We start from the raw sequence: 24,921 nt of genomic DNA, 5'->3' as shown, positions 1-24,921 counted from the left end.
CATTTAGGCTCCCATCAACCTGCACTGGGACCGTAGCGCTCCATACCCCTACTATACAACTTCAGTATAATGTCCCATCTCCTGTACTCAATACATTGATTTATCAAGGCCAATGTACCAAAAACTTTTTTTTACAACCCTATCTACGCATGACACCATTTTCAATGAATTGTGAACCTGTATTCCCAGATCCCTTTGTTTTACCATACTCCTCAGTGCCCTACCATTCACTGTGCAAGACCTACCTTAGTTGGTCCTACCGAAGTGCAAAACTTCGCACTTGTCTACATTAAATTTCATCTGCCATTTTTGAGCCCATTTTTTAGCTGATGCAGATCTCTCTGCAAGCCATGACAGCCTTCCTCACTTTGCACAACACCTCTGATCTTGGTGTCATCCACAAATTTGCTGATCATCCAGATCATTGATATAGATGACAATCAACAAAAGACCCAGCGGGGGACGTCACATGATGACGTAGGATCGAGACGTAGAAATCCAGCTCTCCCGTAAAAAACCAGTAAAATAATATTTAAGTGAAGAAAGGTTAGTAAATACCTTTTAAAAATTAATTATAAACTACTCAGGATTGTCTTAAGATATGCCTCCTAAACAGAAGCAGAAGAAAACTACTACTTTGAAGACAACACAAGTTGGAAAAGAATCAAGGCCGGCCGCCATGAAAGAGCCTTGGGCTCAAGTGCAATTTACCTCTGGCGATACAGAACAGGAAACTGCGGCAATATCAACCGTTTCAAAAAAAAAAGAGCAACAGGAATTGCGCATGTGTGAAGGAAGGGGCATGCGCAAATACGAGCAACCTAAACTACAAATCCCAGCTATGATCGGAACTGAAAGTGAATATGAGGTGGAATCAGATTCTCTGGATAAATCAGACGAAGATGAAGAGACAAACAAAGAAGAGCACCAGGAAGAGGTTGGAGGTGATATTGAAGACATAAACAAAACTTTGGTGCAAATAATGCATAAATTAAAAGCATTAAAAGTAATTAAAAAAGATATTAACAATATGAAGAGTATGTTTGATAAAATGATGAAAAGACAGGACAAAATGGACAAGAAAATTAAAAACTTGGAAGAAACAACCAGAGACACTATTGATAGAGTGAATAAAATGGAAGATAATATTTCTGCCTGGACATCAGAAAGAAAACGGTTGTTGGAAAAAGTGGATGTACTTGAAAATTTTAGCAGACAAAATAATATTAAGATTTGTTGGACTTGAAGGTATTAGAGGGAGAGGATCCAATAAATTTTTTTCAAAAATGGATTCCGGAAATTTTGGAAATGGAAGAAGGAACCCAGTTAATTGAAATTGAAAGGGCTCACGGAGCCTTAAGACCAAGACCTCAAGTTGATCAAAACCCACGATCAATCTTGATAAAATGCTTAAGATATCAAGATAAAGAAAAGATCCTGAAGGCGGCTGCCCAACGTGCCAGAAAGAGAAACGGGCCATTGATGATAGAAGGGAAAACAGTTCTTTTCTATCCTGATATAAGTTATGACCTTTTGAAGAGAAAGAAGGAATTTAACCCAGCGAAAAAAGTTTTATGGGAAAAAGGTTATAAATTTATGTTGCGCCACCCGGCAACCCTGATAATTTTTTTGGATGACTGAAAAAGAAGATTTTTTACTGATTATCAGGATGCGGAAGAATTTGCACAAGAACGCCCAAATATTCGCTAACCACAGCCAAAGATTTAAAAGTGAAACTGATTAAAGATGAAGACAGGGACAGTGAATGGAGTTGATGGATGTTTAAGGACAGAAGAATATTAAAATATATTCTTAATTATATGATACAGGGGGAGAAAGGTAAATATTTGAGAAATATTAATTGAGGGTAGTGATATTATTTTTTCCTTTCTTATATAGTTTTTTATGTTACGGGGGAGCTGGGGGAACTTCGGATCAATTGCTACGGGACTCACGTGTGTATCATGGCGATTGCCATGACCCGTACAATGGAGGGGGGTAATGTGGTTTTTTTTATTCACAATGTTAGTAGGGGGGTATTTTGTTATTTTTTTCTTTATAATCTATTTTTCTTTTTCTTTCTTTGCCTGGACAATCGGGGGGGAGACACATAGCAACATGGAGAATTTTAAAAAGATTCCCCAAGGTACTACGAAAGTTGTAAGGTTAGGTATTACTATAGATTGGAGTAACCCTGTTAAAAATAATGACTAATTTACTGAATTTTTAAAATTTTAATGTTAATGGGCTTAATGGACCGGTGAAAAGAAAAAGAATTTTAACATACATTAAGAAAATGAAAATTGATATAGCTTTTTTACAAGAAACACACTTAACAGAGATAGAACATCAGAAATTAAAGAGAAATTGGGTCGGATATGTTATTGCAGCTTCATTTAATTCAAAGTGAGGGGAGTTGCAATTTTGGTTAATAAAACTTTACCAATTAAAATACAAAATGTATTAATTGATTCTGCAGGGAGATATGTAATTATACATTGTCAAATTTTTTCAGAACTATGGACTCTTATGAATATTTATGCACCAAATGAAAATGATGTAAAATTTATGCAAGAGGCCTTTTTGAATTTGGCTGACACACATGACAAAATATTAATAGGTGGAGATTTTAATTTTTGTCTAGACCCAGTTTTAGATAGATCAACAAAGGTTGTTACAAAATCAAAAGTAGCAAAATTAACTTTATCATTGATGAAAGATTTAAATTTGATTGATATATGGAGAAGAATTAATCCAAAAGAAAGAGATTACTCATTTTATTCAAATAGACATAAAACTTATTCAAGGATAGATTTTTTCCTATTATCAACGAATTTTCAAGATAATGAAAAATATGGAATATAAAGCAAGAGTATTGTCAGATCATTCCCCCTTGACAATGACAATGATGGATAAAGAGGAATCGATTTACAGATGGAGATTTAATTCAATATTATTAAAATGTCAAGATTTTTGTGATTTCATGAAAAAGCAGATTCAGTTTTTTTAGATACAAATTTACATTCAGTTGATGATAAATTTATAGTATGGGAAGCAATGAAGGCATATTTGAGAGGCCAGATAATAAGTTATATTTCTAAAATTAAGAAGGAATATATGGTAGAAATAGATCAATTGGAAAAAGAGATTACAAAATTAGAAAAAGAATCTCAAAGATATATGACAGAAGAAAAACGAAGACAACTTGTTAACAAGAAGCTACAATATAATACACTTCAGACATATCGAACAGAAAAAGCAATTATGAGAACTAAACAGAGATATTACGAACTAGGTGAAAGATCACACTAGATTCTTGCTTGGCAGTTAAAAACAGACCAGATTTCCAAAACGATAAATGCAATTAGAACAAGTGTAAATAAAATTACTTATAAACCTTTAGAAATTAATGAAACTTTTAAGAATTTTTATTCTGAACTGTATCAATCAGAATCACAAAATGATAATGTTGAGATAGAAAGGTTTTTATCACAAATAACTCTTCCAAAATTGAATTCGGAAGAACAGAAGGGATTAGATATGCCTTTTACATTCAGAGGTCTAAGAAGCTCTAGGATCACTTCAGAGTAATAAATCCCCAGGAGAAGATGGTTTTCCGCCCGAATTTTATAAAAAGTTTAAAGATTTACTAATTCCTCCTTTTATGGAGTTAATATACCAAGCGGAAAGAACGCATAAATTTCAGAATCTTTTTCGACAGCTATTTTAATAGTATTGCTAAAACAAGATAGAGATCTTTTAAAACCAACATCATATAGACCTATTTCTTTGTTGAAAATAGACAATCAAATAATAGCAAAAATTTTATCTAATAGATTATCTAAATACTTACCAAAATTAATACATATGGATCAAACAGGATTTATCAAAAATAGACAATCGGCAGATAATGTAACTCGGTTACTTAGCATAATTCATTTGGCACAAAAGAGGGAGGAAATGAGTGTGGCAGTCCCTTAGATGCAGAAAAAGTATTTGATAGATTGGAATGGGATTTTTTATTTAAGGTATTGGAAAAATATGGATTAGGAGTATCTTTTATAAAATGGATTAAAACCTTAAATACTAATCCCAAAGCTAAAGTAGTGACAAATGGTCAAATTTCAACATCATTTCAGTTAACAAGGTCAACTAGACAAGGCTGTCCATTATCACCTGCTTTATTTGTGTTGGCGATAGAACCATTAGCTGAATTAATTAGAACGGACCCAGATGATATGGGTTTCAGAGTTAGCCAGGAAGAATATAAGATTAATTTATTTGCTGACTATGTTTTGCTTTATTTAACAAACCCATTGTATTCGCTGCGTAAATTATCTTCTAGATTGGAAGAATATGGAAAAGTATCAGGCTACAAAATAAATTGGGATAAAAGTGAAATTCTACCCCTTACTAAAGGAGATTATAGTCAATGTCGACTAATAACTCAATTTAGATGGCCGATAAATGGTATAAAATATTTAGGTATCAGAGTTGATAATGATATAAAGAATTTATATAAATTAAATTATTTACCATTATTGAAAAAAATTCAAGAAGATCTTGATAAATGGATGACGTTACCAATAACATTAATAGGCAGAGTAAATGCTGTAAAAATGAATATATTCTCTAGATTACAATATTTATTCCAAACACTACCAATACAATTACCGCAGAAGTTTTTTCAAGAGTTAAATAAATGTGTGAGGAAGTTCCTTTGGAAAGGTAAGATGTCAAGAATATCGTTGGAAAAATTGACATGGAAATTTGACCTAGGAGGGTTATAACTTCCAAACTTTTAAGAATTATTATAAAGCAAATCAACTTAGATTTATTGCATCTTTTTTTGATGAAGATAAACCGGCATGGATTAGAATAGAATTAAATAAAATAGGAGAAAATATACCAGAAGATTTTATATATAAGTGGGAATCTAAATGGATACGGGAAAAGAAAGAATCTCCTATATTAAAGCATTTGATTGATTTATGGGATAAGATAAATGTTGATGATGAGATAAAGAAATCTCTATTAGCAAAGAGACCTTTAATTCAAAATAAACTTATTCCTTTTACAATGGATAACCAACTTTTATACAATTGGTTTCAAAAAGGGATTAGATATATAGGAGATTGTTTTGGAGGTATATTAATGTCATTTGATCAATTAAGGAATAAATACAAAATATCAAACAACATTCTTTTTTGTTATTTCCAATTAAGGGCTTATTTAAGAGACAAATTGGGTCAAACAATGTTATTGCTGAAACCTAATGAAATAGAAACTTTAATTCATAAAGGAAAAATTAAAAAAATTATTTCTTGTATGTATAGTTTGATTCAAAAACAGGCAATTAAACAAGGAATTCATAAGTCAAGACAAAAATGGGAAACTGATTTGAATATTAAAATTGAAGAAACAAGTTGGTCAAGACTGTCTTGACAGTATGACAAATACAATAAATGTCCGATTAAGATTAGTGCAATATAATTTTTTACATCAATTATATATTACACCACAAAAAATAAATAAATTAAACCCAAATTTATCTGATCAATGTTTCTGATGTAATCAAGAAATTGGAACTTTTTTACACTCTACTTGGTCTTGTTTTAAAATTCAACCTTTTTGGACAAATTTAAGAATTTTATTGGAACAAATTATTAGAACACAACTTCCACATAATCCAACATTATTTTTACTAGGCGATATTGAAGGGATAAAACCAAAATCCAAACTGAATAAATATCAGAAAGAATTCATAAAAATTGCATTGGCAGTAGCCAAAAAGGCTATTGCAGTTACTTGGAAAGCGGATTCATACTTAAGTATAGATCATTGGAAGAATGAAATTTTTAGCTGCATTCCACTTGAAAAAATTACTTATAATTTAAGAGATAAATATGAAATATTTCTGAAAATTTGGCGCCCTTATTTACAAAAGATAGGATTAAATATATAGGTGCTCAGAAGATAAAATTATTGGTTATCTGGGGAAATAAATAAATATATATACAAAAGCTATTATGAACTCCATGGAGCATGTGGGGATCTTCCGATATCCAGGCATTCTTTCTTTTTTCTTCTCTTTCTATAGGGATATGTTAGGGGGGAGGGGGGAAGGGTTGATAATTTTTTATTTTTTTTATAATTTTTTTTTCTTTCTGTAACCTATTTGAAAATTCAATTAAAAAAAACAAAAGACCCAGCACCGATCCCTGAACACACCACTGGTCACAGGCCTCCAGTCAGAGAGGAAACCTTCTACTGCCACTCTCGGCACCAAGCCAATGTCTAATCCAGTTTGCTACCTCATTCTGAATGCCGAGTGACTGAACCTTCTCAATCAGCCTCTCGTGCAGGACCTTGTCAAGTGCTTTACTAAAGTCCATAGAGACAATATCCACTGCCTTGCCTTCATCCACTTTCTTGGTAACCGCCTTGAAAAACTCTAAGGTTGGTTAGACGTGATTTACCACGCACAGAGCTTTGCTGACTATCCTCAATCAGTCCATGTCTATCCAAATACTTATATATTTGGTGCCTTAGAATGCCTTCCAATAACTTTCCCACAACTGATGTCAGATTCACCAGCTTATAAGTTCCTGGTTTATGTTTAGAGCCTTTTTTAAACAATGGGTCAACATTGGCTATCCTCCAATCCTCTAGTACCTTATCCTGACGCTAAAGATGATTTAATTATCTCTACTAGGGCCCTGGCAATTTCTGTACTTGCCTTCCTTAGGGTCCGAGGGAACACTTTCACAGGCCCTGGGTATTTGCCTCGGTAGTAAACATCTCCTCCTCTGTAATCTGTACAGGGTCCATGAAGTTGATGCCGCTTTGTCTCGCTTCTATGGACTCGCTCTGTCTGAGTAAATACAGATGCAAAGAATTAATTTAAAATCTCCCCCATCTGTTTTAGCTCCTCACATGGATTACCATTCTGGTCTTCCAGGGGACCTATTTTGTCCCTAGCAATCCTTTTGCTATTAATATACCTGTAGAATCCCTTGGGATTCTCCTTCACCTTGTCTGCTAGAGCAACTTAATGCCTTCTTTTAGCCCTCCTGATTTCTTAAGTGTTCTCTTGTATTCCTTGTATTCCATAAGCACCTCATTTGTTCCTACCTGTCTGTACCTGCACCTCCTTTTTGCTCTTATCTCTTGAAAACTAAGGATCCTAACACTTGTTATCTTTACCTTTTATTCTGACAGGCATTTAGAAGCTTTGTACTCTGAATTTTTTTGTTGAAGAGCTCGCACTTTCCAAGTACACCTTTGCCAGAGAAACAGCCTGTCCCAATCCAAACGCACAAAACGCTAGAGGAATTTGGAAGGCCAGGCAACATCTATGGGGTGGGGGGGGGGGGGGGGGGGGGAGGGGGAGGAGTGCAGTCTCTAATTTAGAATGTCAACCCACAGACTAAACCTATCTTTTTGCATATTTACTTTGAAGCTAATGGCATTGTGCTCATTAGATGCAAAGTGCCCCCATACTCAAACTTCTGTCACGTGCGCTGTCTCATTCCCTAATAGCAGATCAAGTATTGCACTCTGTCTCGTTAGGACTTCTACATACTGATAAAGGAAACTTTCCAGAATACATTTCTCAACATCTATCCTATCCAACCCTTTTGCAGTATGGTAGTCCCAATCAATATATGGAAAAGTTAAAATCACCTCCTATCACAATCTTCTGTTTCTTGCAACAGTCTGCATCTCTTTAACAAATTTGTTCCTTTAAATTATAATAATATTTATTAATATATAATAATATTATTATAATAGTTATATTATAAATCCCTAGGACTGTTGGGTGGTCTGTAATATAGCCCAATTAACATGGTCAAACCTTTCTTATTTCTCAGTTCCACTGATAACGCCTCACTAGTCGAGTTCTCCAGTTTGTCCTGACGGAGCACTGAAGTGACATTTTCCCTGACTAGTAACGCCACCCCTCCTCCTCTAATCCTTCCCACTCTGTCACATCTAAAACAATAGAACCCCACAATACTGAGTTGCCAATCCTGCCCCTCCTGCAACAAAGTCATAATTGTAAATGTTAATCCATGCCCTGAGCTCATCCGCCTGTCCTACGACACTTCTTGTGTTGAAATGTACGCAGCTCAGGATACTAGTTGTACAATGCTCAACCTTTTGATTCTTGACTTTGTCTGAGGTCTTACCAACATCTGCCTCCACAACCTCTCCACTAACTGTTCTGGCACTCTGGTTCCCATCCCTATCAACTCTAGTTTAAACCCCACCATGCAGCATTAACAAACCTTCCCACTAGGATATTAGTACCCCTCTAGTTCATGTGCAAACCACCCCTTCTGTACAAGTCCCACTTTCCCTGGAAGAGAGCCCAATGATCCAAAAATCTTATGTGGCTTCCCTCCTACACCAACTCCTCAGCCATGTGTTAAACTGTATAATCTTCCTAGTTCTAGCCTCACTAGCACGTGATACAGGTAGCAATCCTGAGATCACATCCCTGGAGGTCCTGCCCTCAACTTAGCACCTAACTCCCTGAACTCCCTTTGCAGAACCTTGACACTCTTCCTACCCATATCATCGGTATGGATGTGGAACACAACCTCTGGCTGTTCACCCTCCCACTTAAGAATGCCGAGGACTCAATCCAAGATGTCCTGGACCCTGGCACCTGAGAGGCAACATACCATTTGGGAATCTCGTTCTCACCCATAGAACCTCCTGTCCATTCCCCTAACTGATGAATCCCTATCATCACAGTGTTCCTCTTCTCCCCTGTATCCCTTCTAAATCACAGAGCCAGGCTCAGCACCACTTCCCCCTACCCCCCATATATATTAAAAGAACATTATCCAAAGTGGTATATCTGTTGTTGAGGGGGGTGGCCACAGGGGTACTCTGCTCTGGCTGTTTAACCCTCTTCCCATCCTGACTGACACCCAGTTTCCTGTGTCCTGCACCTTGGGTGTAATTACCTCTCTACCTGTCCTATCTATCACCCCTTCAGCCTCCAGAATGATCTGGAGTTCATCCAGTTCCAACTCCAATTCCTTAATGCAGATTGTTAGAAGCTGCAGCTGGATGCACTTCTTCAGTTGTAGTCTCCAGGGATACTGTAGGTCTCCCTACCTTCCCACATCTCACAAGTGGGGCATTCAACTCTCCTGTCTGGCATCTTTATATGTGCTCAGCTCAGACAGTAGAGAAGGGATAGAGCGAAAGAACTTTACCTAGAGCTTTGCTTTTTTTTTGCTTTCTCTGACTGAAGCCTCGAAAAGCTAAAGCCTCAAGATCACCACTGACTGTCCACTCTAAGCCTCTGGATCAGCATTCTTACTCTGTCCACTCTGATGATGGCCACTGTGTTTGCCGCTGCCTTTTAATTTGCTCTTGCTAATCAATCTCAAATGCAGATTGGTCACTGGTCAGAGCTCTATTTATGCTGCTGTAATCCAACGCTACCTTTTTCTACTTGGTCAGTGGACGTGATTGAAATCCCCTTCTCTCAAACTTCTGACGTCCGGATTGATTGCTGGTCAGAGCTCAGTTTACAGGGATAAGTTTTCTCTTGGCTTTTCTGAGGATAAGATGTACCAGAGCAATAATCATTATTATTGAGTAGATATCAGTGTCAGCACTGCACCAGAAGAGCTTGGCTAATAGCATAGAACTCCAGTACGCAAGTCATCAGCACTTGAAGTTCATTTTGGTTGTAAGACATTTTGTGTAGATATCAAGACTTGGGACTCATAAGACTGCAGTATTTCTCTTGATGCTAATGCATTCTCCTTGATGTTTATATATGATCTCTAACACTTCTTTTGTATATGTTTACTGGGTTTTCTTTTCATCAATTTAATAAGCAGACTCGAATATAATAGTTGGCATTAGCACCTTACCCTGCTACTGATTTCAATGCCAGCACGGATCAGAACTTTCAGTGTCACCCTGTAAATCTGTACTTTATGCTCTGATCCATTCATCTGAAGTTGATTATCAATTCTCTCAGAAAGACTGCACTTTGGAAGGGAATATCACCTATTTGTGGCTTCAGAGGGGATCTGAATAGAAACATAGAAAACCTACAGCACAATACAGGCCCTTCAGCCCACAAGATTGTGCCAAACATGTCCCTACCCTAGAAATTATTAGGCTTACCTATAGCCCTCTATTTTTCTAAGCTCCATGTACCTATCCAAAAGTCTCTTAAAAGACCCTGTCGTATCTGCCTCCACCACCTTTTCTGGCAGCCCATTCCACGCACTCACCACTCTCTGCGTAAAAAAACTTACCCCTGACATCTCCTCTGTACCTGCTCCCCAGCACCTTAAACCTGTGTCCTCTTGTGGCAACTATTTCAGCCCTGGGGAAAATGCCTCTGACTATCCACACGATCAACGCCTCTCAACATCTTATACACCTTTATCAGGTCACCTCTCATCCTCCATCGCTCCAAGGAGTAAAGGCCAAGTTCACTCAACCTATCCCCATAAGACATGCTCCCCAATCCAGGCAAAATTTCTCAGTAACTTATTAAATAATCTGCAAATTAGAAATACAATTAATTGCGCTTGATGAGGTAAGAAAAGATCGTTATAAATCATGTATATGTTGGCTATACAAGATGTGTTAGAGGTATACAAGATATTAAGAGGAATAGATAGAGTGGACAGACTGCGCCTCTTCCCCAGGGCACCACTGCTCAGTACAAAAGGACATGGCTTTAAGGTAAGGGGTGGGAAGTTCAAGGGGGATATTAGAGGAAGGTTTTTTTACTCAGAGAGTGGTTGGTGCGTGGAATGCACTGCCTGAGTCAGTGGTGGAGGCAAATACACTAGTGAAATTTAAGAGACTACTAGACAGGTATATGGAGGAATTTAAGGTGGGGGGGGGGATATATGGGAGGCAGGGTTTAAGGGTCAGCACAACCTTGTGGGCCGAAGGGCCTGTACTATTCTATGTTCTATGGCTATATATCAGATTTTCAGCTATCCTGACCAACATTGCACCCCTTTTCAAAAAGGATGACCTACTTAACAATAGACTTGGCAATCACAAAATTGCTTGAGCCTGCCATACCAAAATAAAGATCGAGTTAACCTGGAATGATTTGAGGCAGGCAGCATGGATCTTAAGAGGACCAAGTTATTTTTCGTGGAACCTTTAAAGGAAATTATGAAGTGTTAAAGTAAAGGAAATGTAGTGGCAATTGCGTCTGTGAATTTCACAGCCTTGTGTGCAGGTAGATTTTGTGATAGAGGCTGTGGCAACATGGATCAAAAATTAGTTGATTTGAAAAGGGGAGTTGACTAGGATACTTTTTATGAATGTGGAAGAGATGAACATTATTAACTACCAGTGGACCATTGCTATTTCTAGCTAATGTAAATGAAGTCATTCTTGCATATGCAATTGGTTTTTCCAAACATTAGTACCCACACTTGTATGGTACTTTAAAAAAAAATCACTCAGGAAAAAGGATGAAAATGTGTTATGGTGGATTTAAATTTCATTGTAAGGCAAGGCCATGGATATTTACCAGCAGACTGATCTGATGATTAGCATCTAGTTTAGGTAATAGCAGTTACTGCTGTTCCTTGATGTTTGGCTCAACGAATACATGGTGAGGTCTGAAGCCAACTGCTGGATTCTCCAAGGAAGATCTTTGTCCTCTAGCTGGAGACAGCAGAACTGACTGAAGTTTTGTCACATTTGGGCAGGGTTGGACAGAAGTGTAGTGATGCTGTGCTTGCTGAGTTTCCCATTGCCTCCATTGCTCACCTCATTGCGTGATCTCTGGGTTTGAAGAATAGATGGTTGCCAGGTAACCCAGAGTGACTTTGACAGCTAGGTGGGCCTTCTGGCTGATTCAATGGCTTGTCAGCTACTGCCTGATTAAACAGGATCTTCCACCTCAACCTCTCCAAGATGCAGCTTCCTGCAGAGCCTGTATAGTTTGTCCACTTCTCATGGACTCTCCACCCACTGCCCTGATGTTCTGGCTGCCAGCATTGGCAAGGAAGATGTGGTGGCAGTGTATACCAGTGAGGTATGTAGGCAGCTGGCAGATCTGAGAAGGGTAAACAATAGGAAATGTTTAAGAACCTCTGATACTCTATCAACATTGGTAGCTACCATGGCCTGTGTGTAGTTAATTGTAAAGTAGGTAATCAGGGTTCAAATTCATGAGCAGAGTGGTGGATTTGAACAGGTAGGTTTCAGATGCAAAGAAATGTGACATTTTTGAATGGAAGAAATATAAATGAACTGTTAAATGTTTAAATAGAGAAGAAGAACAGAGACACTAGGACGCGGTGTACCAAATGCTGATCTTTCCCCCCCCCCCTGAAATAGATCTAATTTTAGCTTTTATAACTCAGGCACAAATAAATTAAAAGAATCATTAATCAAAAGAGTGGTTTAGCAGACCCTGACCTGCCCTACCCCAATCTCCCTCTGAAGTATTGAGGTATATACTGGATCAGAACTTGACTAGTTCCAGTGATTTTGCATGGTAGAACAGTCTTAAAAGAATATGCTCAGTCAAATATTTGATATCTTAACCCCCATTAGCTTTTAAAGAAATCTTTTGTTCCTATTTGATTGTGGAGATTGGACTTAACTGAAAAATTGGCCAACTTTCCTTGCAATAGGTAACTCAACGTTTTACGTCTTTCAAATGCGACCTTACTTTTGCAAAATAGTTAACTTATAAAAGATTTTAAATTAACATTTACAGCATATTGGTTTGTTATTTTGGATATCAGTTTGGTTTAAGGACCCTCTAGGTTTGCTATTCTCTATTCAAAACACAAATTCTGCATATGTACTGTCTACATCTCATTAAGAAGATACAATCTTTAGATAACAGCTGTGTTATTATCCATTTGTATTTTTCAAAAATTTGATTAATAACTTGTATATTTGTTTTGCATTTGCAAGCCACCTCCATGAGGTCTCACAATGTAACACTAACTTCAGGCTTTTTCAGTGGTGGCTGGACACAATATGCTGGAGAAAGTCAGTAAGTCAGGCAGCATCAGATGTTGCCTGACTTGCTGAGTTCCTTCAGCATCTGCAGAATTGCTTTTCATGATTTTCAGTGGTGGGGATTGGTGGTCATTATAGGGCCATGCCATTCAAATTACTAATCAACCAGCTGAAGAATGCTTTGGCAAAGACATAGAGCAGATTGCCTCATACCCTGCGGTGATGTTTTTGAAGGCAATTTGCACTTGATCCAAAAAGATTAATGGTAACTTATGGGGGGATAAACAATGCACACCATTACTTAAAAGAAAATAAGTATTGGTCTGACTTCTAATATTTTTGATTATTGTGCAGAGATGATGATGATGACATTAACCTTGTGTTTCTTTTTTTTTTTCCAATACTTTATCTGTGTTGTTGGCTTTCTTAGCCCTTGCCATCTTTGCAGCCCTCTGCACAGCCAATCCAGTATTCTGCGACCTCTTGTCCCCAAGTTCTCCTGCCAGTCTCGCCTCCCCAGCAGTACACTATGGTACATGTTATTAGTTCTGTATGTTTAGTTTTGCCTGCGTGTGTCAATTTGCATGTTTCTCTGTGCTGTCATTAAGTCTTTCACAAACAGTATTATGGTTGAATGTGTTAAGAATACCATTGGATCAGAAGGAAGTGTTTGGGTATATAATGGCCTCTGCCATCTGCTTCCAGTGATAAACAGAAGCAGTGATAGGACCAGTAGACCTTCTCTGAGAAAGTTGGTTTCCATTTTTTTTTATGCCTGTGATGTTTTAGTGGGAAAAGAGACATGAACGTCCTTATCCAAATTAATTGCTGCCTTCACATGGGGGAAATGTTTATATGAAATTCTACAAAATTAGTAATGTTGTTTTTACCTGCTGAGATGCAATGTGGCAAAAAGGACCTGTGCTGCTTTCATCACTGCTCGTTATCACAAGCCTACAATCTCCATTAATAATCTCTTGTTCTACTAATTGATATTGCAGACCATATAAATACATCATTAATGAATCAGCATTTGCATTGCTGAAACGAATTTACCAGTAATTCTGACTTTGCAGCTGTTCAGATATGCTCTGGTTGAAATCTCACACTGTCATATTGGATAACTGTTCTGACCATCATGGTATTTGGTCACATAGACCCTGTGTGTATTAATTACTCTGAGCTAAGCTAATCTTTACCAGGCCTAAATTTGTAGGAATAGATTCAACATCCTGAACTGGGAAGGGGAAAAATTGACACGGCTTCCTGCCTTGGATGACAATCCTAAGTGCTGGAAACCATGTGGATGCTTAATCAGAATAGTAATGTAAATGCAGCCCAACCCATCATTCTTTAACTTGTTACATAGAATGTAGAACTTGTAACTCCAACGTCCTCTATACAGTCCTACTCAAAGACAGCCACTTGAGTGAGGTATTGTAGTATGACTTAACAGCTTCTTCAAAAGAGATATATAGTTCTACACACTTGACTTTTGTAGTGATTTTGTTTTTTCTTAAACATTAATGATAATTTTTCAAAATCTCAATGTCACTAATCAAATTGTGCATCAAATGCATAAAAATACATTTACAGAATAGTCACATGGAAAATGTAGAATAAATAACAAGCAACAACAAGTATAGTGGTTTGCAGATATCTTTCAGCATCTTGCCACCAACCTGTGGGTTTATTATTGGGAGGAGGTGCGAAACTCTGCCGAGGGACCCAGGGCATTTATTTAATACATAGCATGCCCAAGTTAAAAATAAAAGTTTATAAGTTACAGTTTCATGGGAATAATAAAACAGACGTATGCTGTTTAGAATGCAAACATTTATACATTATTGGCATATCCCGAATTAGAATCTGAAACTGCCTCTCAAACTAATTTGCTGTGCCTGTGCTCTAAATTCAGTAAATAGCAATCAGGTGACCCAGATATAGTAGTCAGGTGATGGTACTATTGTTTGTTTAATATGATCTCATTCAGTCACTGAAGTTCTAATCAGATTGCCGGATGAGTAAAAGTAAACCCTGATGAACCACTCACAGGTGATATCTGTCTAAAATAAAAATAACTCTTTATCATTTAATCCAAATCAGAAAGATGGGTTATGAGTTGTGAAACTGTTGTACACAGAACTGGGTTAGTCAGTAGCCTCTCACTTTACAACCGAGATCGGAGTTCAGATCCAGGCCACACTAATGGGTTTAAAAGAATCTTTTTATATGTAAGAGTATTACGTGAAATGACTGAGCTGTCTTTATCTTGCCTGCATATCAACCCTAATGCAGTACCAAAATATAATTTTGATTGGGCATAATGGTGGTTATTGTGTCGAATAGAAAATAATGTAGGATGCACTGCCCGTGAAACATGGTTGTATGGTGACCAAATTAAAAACTTCAAGCAACTTTGCATTGAGTGTAGGAGTGAGAAGTTATGTTGTCGTTGTGTATGACATTGTGGCGGCAGCTGGAATATTGCCTCCAGTTTTGGTTACCCTATTATAGAAAGGATGACATTAAACTGGAGAGTAAAGAAGATTTGCTTGAATGTTGCCAGGACTCCAGGGCCTGAGTTATAGGAAGAGATTGGGCAGACTAGGACTTAATTCCTTGGTGTCTTGGAGACTCGGGGGTGACCCTATCAGAGTGTAAAAAATTATGAGGACCATAGATAGAGTGAATACACACGGTCTTTTTCCAGGGGAAAGGAAATCCATGGACATAGGTTAAGGCGAGAGGGAAAGTCTTAATAGGAACCTAAATTACAGCATTTTCACCCAGAAGGTGATGAATATATGGAACAAGCTGCCAGTGAGGCAGGTACAATAATAACATTTAAAAGACAGGCGCATAGATGGTAGGTTTAGAGCAGGAGTTCCCAGCTTTTTTTATGCCACAGACCAGTAACATTAAGCAAGGCGCCCAGCATGAACAAATTGGGTTGAAGGGTCTGTTTCTAAGATGTGGCCATCATTGGTAAGAGCAGTGGATGTAATGGAATTGGGTTTTCAAAAAGAATTTGTTAGGATGCTGCACAAAAACAGTTGTTACTTAAAATATGCACTCAAATTATTTGAAATAATTTTATTATTATGGATAGAGTATTGGCCAAAGGGTAAAAAAACCATAGGGGAAACATTGTTTCCCCTAAGTTAAAAGTCATGTGCTGCAAGAATCATTACTGGGAAATATAGCAAAATGAATAGCAACACAGTATAAATGAAGTGTTAAGGAACTAGTAAATTTTGGTATACACAGAACTCGAAGTACTGGTATGAGAAATACAGAAAAGTAACATGCAAGTGCACCAAGTAGTAAAAATGTGAATACAGTGGATTCCGGTTAATTGGGACACATTGGGACCAGTACATTTTGGCCCGAGTAATGTGGCTGTCCCAGTTAGCCGAAGTTTCATGAAAATCATTAAAAAGGTGTGTTTTTTTTTAAAAAAGACAAACAACTGAGTAAAAAAATTGTGTACTTAAATGAAATACAGGACAAATTAGGAAACTACCAATAACTCTCTGCGTAAAAAAAAAACCAACAAAAAAAAACTTACCCCTGACATCTCTTCTGTACCTACTTCCAAGCACCTTAAAACTATGCCCTCTTGTGCTAGCCATTTTAGCCCTGGGAAAAAGCCTCTGACTATCCACATGATCAATGCCTCTCATCATCTTATACACCTCTATCAGGTCACCTCTCATCCTCCGTCGCTCCAAGGAGAAAAGGCCGAGTTCACTCAGCCTATTCTCATAAGGCATGCTGCCCAATCCAGGAAACATCCTTGTAAATCTCCTCTGCACCCTTTCTATGGCTTCCATGTCCTTCCTGGAGTGAGGCGATCAGAACTGAGCACATACTCCAAGTGGGGTCTGACCAAGGTTCTATATAGCTGCAACATTACCTCTTGGCTCTTAAACTCATTCCCACGATTGATGAAGGCCAATGCAGTGTATGCCTTCTTAACCACAGAGTCAACCTGCATAGCAGCATTGAGTGTCCTGTGGACTCAGACCCCAAGATCCCTCTGATTCTCCAGACTGCCAAGAATCTTACCATTAATGCTATATTCTGCCATCATATTTGACCTACAAAAATGAACCACCTCACACTTATCTAGGTTGAACTCCATTTCCCACTTCTCAACCCAGTTTTGCATCCTATCAATGTCCTGCTGTAACCTGACAGCCCTCCACGCTATCCACAACACCTCCAACCTTTGTGTCATCAGCAAATTTACTAACCTAACCCTCCACTTCCTCATTCAGGTCATTTCTAAAAATCACGAAGAGTAGGGGTCCCGGAACAGATCCCTGAGGCATACCACTGGTTACTGACCTCCATGCAGAATATGATCCATCTACAACCACTCTTTGCCTTCTGTGGGCAAGCCACAAAGCAATATTCCCTTGGATCCCATGCCTCCTTACTTTCTCAGTAAGCCTTGTATGGGGTACCTTGTCAAATTCCTTGCTGAAGTCGATTTACACTACATCTACTGCTCTACCTTAATGTGCTTAGTCACAACCTCAAAAAATTCAATCAGGCTCTTAAGGCACGACCTGCCCTTGACAAAGCCATGCTGACTATTACTAATCATATTATACCTCTCCAAATATTCATAAATCCTGCCTCTCAGGATCTTCTCCATCAACTTACCAACCACTGAAGTAAGACTCACTGGTCTATAATTTCTTGGGCTATCTCTACTTCCCTTCTTGAATAAGGGAAGAACATATGCAAACCTCCAATCCTCCAGAACCTCTCCCGTCCCCATTGATGCAAAGATCATCACCAGAAGCTCAGCAATTTCCTCTCTTTCTTCCCACAGTAGCCTGGGGTACATCCTGTCCGGTCCCAGTGACTTATCCAACTTGATGCTTTCCAAAAACTCCAGCACATCCTCTTTCTTAATATTTATGTGCTCAAGCTTTTCAGTCTGCTGCAAGTCATCCCTACAATCGCCAAGATCCTTTTCCATAGTGAATACTGAAGCAAAGTATTAATTAAATACCTCTGCTATCTCCTCTGGTTCCATACACACTTTTCCACTGTCACACTTGATTGGTCCTATTCTCTTACACCTTATCCTCTTACTCTTCACATACTTGTAGAATGCCTTGGGGTTTTCCTTAATCCTGTCCACCAAACCTTCTCATGGCCCCTCTGGCTCTCCTAATTTCATTCTTAAGTTCCTTCTTGCTGGCCTTATAATCTTCTAGATCTCTATCATTACCTTTTTTTTAACCTTTCGTAAGTTCTTCTTGACTAGATTTACAACAGCCTTTGTAGCGGTTCCTGTACCCTACCATCCTTTCCCTGTCTCATTGGAACGTACCTATGCAGAACCCCACTCAAATATCCCCTGAACATTTGCCACATTTCTTCCCTACGTTTCTCTGAGGACATCTGTTTCCAATTTATGCTTCCAAGTTTTTGCCTGATAGCCTCATATTTCTCCTTACTTTAGATGACTGCGTCCTCCAAATCCTCATTTTCATTATATCATTCAGGATGATTGTCGATGCCTTAATTCTTTATAGTTCTAAAGTGTTGAAGTAGTGAAATTGTTTCATTTTCATTCCAGTCTGTTTCTGGAATATCCAAGCCTGAAGGCTTGAAACCACAATGAACAAAATAGTTCTGAATTGTCTTAATGCTTGTTTCTCACCAAGTATCAATGTCAAAAATCACTGTGTTTTGAACACATAAACACACAACTGACACTATTTTAAAACTGTTCACTCTAATCACAGTGTAGTGTCTATGGCTGTTCATCAACAGTCTCCTGTCCCAATTGGGCAGCATAGTATTCCAAATAAATGGAGGGAATCCAGGTTATTCTCTCAATTATTGTTCTTTTTGTGTTGTCCCAAATGAGCAGTTGCTCCAATTAACCAATGGCCCAATTAATCAGAATCCACTGTATTATGCTGGCCATTATTGCAAAAGCCTTTGGGTGCAAGTATAAAGAAATCTGCTTTATTATAGAGTAGGTCTGGAGTACAAGTGTATAGATTTGGCCTGTGTACCCGAGGAAGGATGCTTGCCTTGGAAATGTATGGTCTAAATTTACTAAATTGGTTTCTAGGATGAGAAAACTGTCCAATAATGAGAGAGTAGGTGAGTAGAATTGCACTGATTAGAATTTGGAAAAGAAAGAGGATATCTAATCAAAAATTGTAAGTTGAGACACTGTTTCCCAAGTTTGGAGTGTCTCCAACTGTGGCGTAATTTTAGAATAAGAGAAACTGACCAGTTAGGACTGAAGTCAAGAGAAATTTCTTTGCCAAGTTTCACAATTCTATGAGTATTCTTTACCATAAAGGGCTATAATTACTTCATTGTTGAGTATGTTCAAGGCTAAGTGATAGCAGTTTGGACACCAGGAATAAAGGGATAATGGAATAAGATGGAATATGAGCTTGAGATGCAGGATGACTGCAACCCTTTTGAATCGGAGTACAGATGTGAAGGGCCCTTTGACCTACTCCCTATTTTTTTTTCCTCACTCTTACTCTATCCAGTTATATTTTCTTTCTCCAGGGATACTTGATGCCAATATTAGGTGTTGTCCACAGCATCACAAAGAGGAGGGAACTGATGATGAATTTGCCATGCTAATGTGCATGTTTAAATGTAGATTAAATTATCAGCACCACCATTTTTTGTTAATTTGTATACCTGTAGATAATTTCTCAAGGAATACTATTAATTGCATAAAAAAGGTACATGGAAAGTTCTTGTAACATGGGAGTTGATTCTTCAAGATAACATAAATTGGACAGGAATGAGTCTGATGTGAAATGATTTTGGCAATTTCTTTCTTCCAGCTTCTACAACAAAAATTGTCCTTGTGTTTCTCTTGCTCCCAGAGACCATAGTAAACCTGATGTGGGAACAAAGTGTATTACACTTAGGTGAGCAGTTTTGAGATTGCAGTGAAGTTCAAGGAGAGTTCCTCTGCTTCTAATCAGGCTAAAGCAAACAAGGTCTAAACTCTTATTATTGCCCTCCCTCATACTGGTAAGCAAGGAAAAGTTCATGAGTGTGCAATGCTCGCATTCAGATGAGAATTCTTAATAGCTTGCAGAGAATATCTAATGTTGCAATCAGCACTTTGCCAGAGTGTGCAACTGCATCACTTATTAACAAACACTTCATGAAGAGTACAGCTTTAACTTGCATATAATCACTCTTCAAATTTGGTAGCAATAGTTTGAGGCATAGGTGTAATTCTCTAGCATAGGTAGAATGAGGCCTAAAGGACAACAGTATAAAACTACATTGGGTCTCCTCGAGATAAGTGTTAATGGTGTAGTATTACTGGGCTCCCTTCAGACAACTGCACTGTTGGGATAGATAATAACACAAAGACTGCAGTCTATATCAACATAATTACCATGGCACAGGAGCAGAATTAGGCTGTTTGGCCCATCAAGTCTGCTCCGCCATTAGATCATGACTGATTATTATCTGTCTCATCCCCTTTCTCCTGCATTCCTGAAACCTTTGATGCCCTTACTAATCAAGAACCTATCAACCTCCACTTTAAATACCCCAGTGACTTGGCCTCCACAGCCATATGTGGCAATTAATTCATCAGATTCACCACCCTCTGGCTAAAGAAACTCCTCTTCATCTCTGGGATGTTCTATTTTGAGGCTGTGCACTCTGGTCCTAGACTCTCCCACAATTGGAAATGTCCTCTTCACAACTACTTTCTCTAGGCCTTTCAATATTCAGAATGTTTCAAGTTCAGGTTTAATTGTCATTCAATGATACACAAATACCTATGAATACATCCGAACCAGACAGCATTTACTCCAGGGCCAAGGTACAAAACATGGTGCCAACAGTCATGCATATACAATCATAGAAAACTGCAACACAGAAAGAGGCCCTTCGCCCCATCTAGTCATGCCAAACCATTCAAGCTGCCTAGTCACATCGACCTGCACACAACCCATAGCCCTCCATACTTCTACCACCAATATACCTATCCAAACTTCTCTGAAATGTTGAAATCTACCCCACATCTACCACTTGCACAAGCAGCTTGTTGCACACACTCACCACACTCTCAGTGACGATTCTCCTTATGTTCCTCTTAAACATTTCAAGTCTTACCCTTAATCCATGACCTCTCATTATAGTCTTAGTGTACCCAATCTTAGTGTAAAAAGCCTGCTTGCATTTACCCTATCTCTACCCCTCATAATTTTGTATAGCTCCATCAAATCTACGCTCAGTCTTCTGCGTTCTGGGGAATAAAGTTCTAACTTATTCAATCTTTTCTTATAACTCAGGTCCTTCGGTCCTTCAGTCCTTGCAACATCCTTGTAATTTTTCTCTGTACTCTTTCAGTAAGATTTAAACCTTTCTTGTAGGTATGTGACCAAAACTGCACACAATACTCCAAATTAGGCCTCACCAGCATGTTATACAACTTTAAACATAACATCCGAACTCCTGTACTCAATACTTGAGGCCAATGTGCCAAAAACGTTCCTTGTAACCCTTTCTAACTGTGACACTACTTTCAGTGAATTATGGATTTGTATTCCCAGATCCATTTGTTCTGCAGCACCCCTCAGTGCCCTACCTCTCACTATTTAAGACCTATCCTGGGTGGTCCTCCCAACTGTACTCAGTACTTTGATCTGTGAAGGCCAATATGTCAAAAGCTTTCTTTATGACCCTATCTCCTGTGACACCACGTTCAATGAATTCTGGACCTGTATTCCCATATCCCTTTGTTCTACTGCACTCCTCAGTGCCCTACCACTCACTATGCAAGACCTGCCCTTGTTGGTCCTTCCAAAGTGCAACACCTCACACGTGTCTCTGCATTAAATTTCATCTGTTATATTCAGCCAATTTTTCCAGCTGGTCCAGATCCTGCTACAAGCCATGATAGCTTTCCTCACTGTGCACTACACCTCCAATCTTGGTGTCATCCACAGATTTGCTGATCATCCAGATCATGGATATAGATGGCAATCAACAAAAGACCCAGCACTGGTCCTTGTGGCACACCGCTAATCACAGGTCTCCAGTCTGAGAGTCAACCTACTACCAATCTCTGGCTTCTCCCACAAAGCCAATATCTAATCCAATTTACTACATCGTTCTGAATGCTGAACCTTCTTGACCAACCTTCCATGCAGGACATTGTCAGGTGCCTTGGTGAAGTCTACATAGACAACATCCACTATCTTGCCTTCATCAACTTTCCTTGTAATTTACTCAAAAAATCTATTAGATTGGTTAGACATGACCTAATATGCACAAAGCCATGCTGACTATCCCTAATCAGTCGCTGTCTATCCAAATACTCGTATATCTGGTCCCTTAGAATACCTTAAAATAACTTTCTCACTATTGATTTCAGGCTTACTGACCTATAATTTCCTGGTTTATTCTTGGAGTTTTTCTTGAACAATATTAGCTCTCCTCCAATCCTCCGGTACCTCACCTGTTGCTAAGGATGATTTAAGTACCTCAGGTGCCCCTGCAATTTCTGCACTTGCCTCCCATGGGGTGGAAGAGAATACCTTGTCAGGCACTGAGATTTATCCACCCTAATTTGCCTTAAGACAGCAAACACCTCTTCCACAGTAATCTGTATTGGGTTCACAACCTCACTGTTGCTTTGCCTCACTTCTATGGAATACAGATGCAAAAATTCCATTTTAGATCTTTACCTTTTCTTTTGGTTCCATGCATAGATTACCATTTTGATCTTCTAGTGGACCAACTTTGTTCTTTCCAATCCTTTTGCTCTTAATATATCTTCAGAAGCCCTTGTGATTCTCCCTCACCTTGTCTGCTTGTCTCCTGATTTCTTTAAGTGTTCTCTTCCATTTCTTACCTCCAAAGTGGAGAAACTGTCGCTGCTTGGCCTTAACACTACCATGTGTTGCTGGATTCTGGATTTCTTGACAGAGAGACCACAGTCAGTCTGTGTTGGCAGGAACATCTCTGACTCAATCACACTGAGCACTGGATCCCCACAAGGCTGTGTGCTTAGCCCATTGCTGTTTACACTGCAAGGAGAACCTGATCATTAAATTTGCTGATGATACTGCAGTGGTGGGGCTCATCAGCAAAAATGATGAAACAATGTACAGGGAGGAGGTCAAACACCTAGAGAGCTGGTGCAGTGACAACAACTTGATGCTTAATGTCATCAAAACCAAGGAGATGATCGTCGATTTCAGACGGTCTCAGCCTGAGCACACACCCCTCAGCATCAACGGCTCCACAGTGGAGAGAGTGGAAAACATCAAGTTCCTTGGGGTGCAGATCTCGGGCAATCTCACCTGGTCAAGGAACACCACTGGGATTGTGAAACGAGCCCAACAGAGATTGCACTTTCTGAGGAAGCTTAAACAAGCATCACTCCCCACTAACATCTTAACTACATTCTACAGAGGCGTGGTTGAGAGTGTGCTGACCTTTTGCATCACAACCTGGTACTCCAGCTGCAGTGCTGCTGACAAAAAAGCCTTGCAGAGGGTGGTTAGGGGAGCAGAGAAGGTTATTGGGGTCTCCCTACCTTCTATCCAAGACCTCTTTCAGAGTCAATGCCTCCAGAAGACACAGTACATCATTAAAGACCCCTCACACCCTCTCCATGAACTGTTTGTTCTTCTGCCATCAGGTAAATGTTACAGGAGCATCAAAACTAAAACCACAAGGCTACTAAACAGCTTCCTCCCACAGGCAGTCAGACTGCTAAATAGCTGCTCTACCTGACTCTGCTTTGGACACTTTTAACTTGCACTGGACACTTCTAACTTGTTTTTAACTGACATGTGGCTGTTGTGTTTTACTATTTATTGTTATGTTTATTATTTAGTGTTGTGTTTGTTATGTTATGATTGCACTGCTCCTGGGAAACGCTGTCTCATTCTGCCCCGCAGAGCTGATGTACGGTTAGAATGACAATAAAGTTTTTGAATCTTGAATCTTGAAATACCTCATTTATTCCTACCTGCTATGCACCTCCTTTTTTTCCTTAATCAGGGCCTCAATATCTCTCAAACCAAGGTTCCCTAAACCTGTTATCCTTGATTTTTATTCTGACAGAATTATACAAACTCTGTACTCAAATTTCACTTTTGAAGGCCTCCTAATTACTAAGCACACCTTTGCCAGAAAACAGCCTGTCCCAATCCACACTTGCCAAATCCTTTCTGATACCATCACAATTGGCCTTTCCCCAATTTAGAATCTTAACCCGAGGACCAGACCTATCTTTTTCCATAATTACCTTGAAACTAATGCAAATGTTCCTCTACACAAACTTCTGTCACCTGTCCTGTCTCATTTCCTAATGGGAGATCAAGTATTATACACTCTCATGGGGACTTCTATGTACTGATTACATTTGATAAACTCTATCCGATTCAGCCCTTTTGCAGCTTGGTAGTCCCAGTCAATGTTTCTTGCCACAGCCTGCGTTCTCTCTACAAATTTGTTCCTTTAAATCCCACGGATTGTTGGGTGCTCTATGATATATCGACCCATTAAAGTGGTCAGACCTTCCTTATTCCTCAGTTCCACCCATAAAGCCTCACTAGTTGAGTTCTCCAGTCTGTCCTGCCTGAGCAATGCTGAGATATTTTCCTGGACTAGTAACTTCACCACCTCCTCCTTAATCCCTCCCGTTCTATCATGCCTAAAACAACGGAATCTCGAAATATCAAGCTGCCAGTCATGCCCTTCCTGCAACCAAGTCTCACTAATGGCTACAATATCATAATTCCAGGTGTTGTTCCATGCCCGGAGCTCATCTGCCTTTCCTACGATACTTTGTGCATTGAAATATACACAGTTCAAAACATTAGTCATACCATGCTCAACCTTTTGATTCCTGACTTTTGTCTGAGGTCTTAACAACATCTG

General features: G+C 38.8%; 1 protein-coding gene across 8 annotated transcripts in view; it reads left to right on the top strand.

Annotated features, from left to right (window-relative positions):
- The window catches only part of r3hdm2 (R3H domain containing 2), a 294,373-nt gene that overhangs the window by 193,142 nt on the left and 76,310 nt on the right, over positions 1 to 24,921 (top strand). For 6 of the 8 annotated variants that reach the window (XM_073071106.1, XM_073071105.1, XM_073071102.1 and 3 more), the window contains one exon: positions 13,424 to 13,525. The exons of the other annotated variants lie outside the window; for them this stretch is intronic. In XM_073071106.1, the coding sequence (XP_072927207.1) occupies positions 13,424 to 13,525 (102 nt within the window). The remainder of the gene's footprint in view (positions 1 to 13,423; positions 13,526 to 24,921) is intronic. 8 annotated transcript variants of the gene reach the window in all.

The sequence above is a fragment of the Hemitrygon akajei genome, chromosome 18 (assembly GCF_048418815.1).
Source record: "Hemitrygon akajei chromosome 18, sHemAka1.3, whole genome shotgun sequence".
NCBI classification, from domain to species: domain Eukaryota; kingdom Metazoa; phylum Chordata; class Chondrichthyes; order Myliobatiformes; family Dasyatidae; genus Hemitrygon; species Hemitrygon akajei.
Note: the sequence above shows the minus strand (reverse complement) of the source record. Positions and strands in the feature narration are given on the sequence as shown.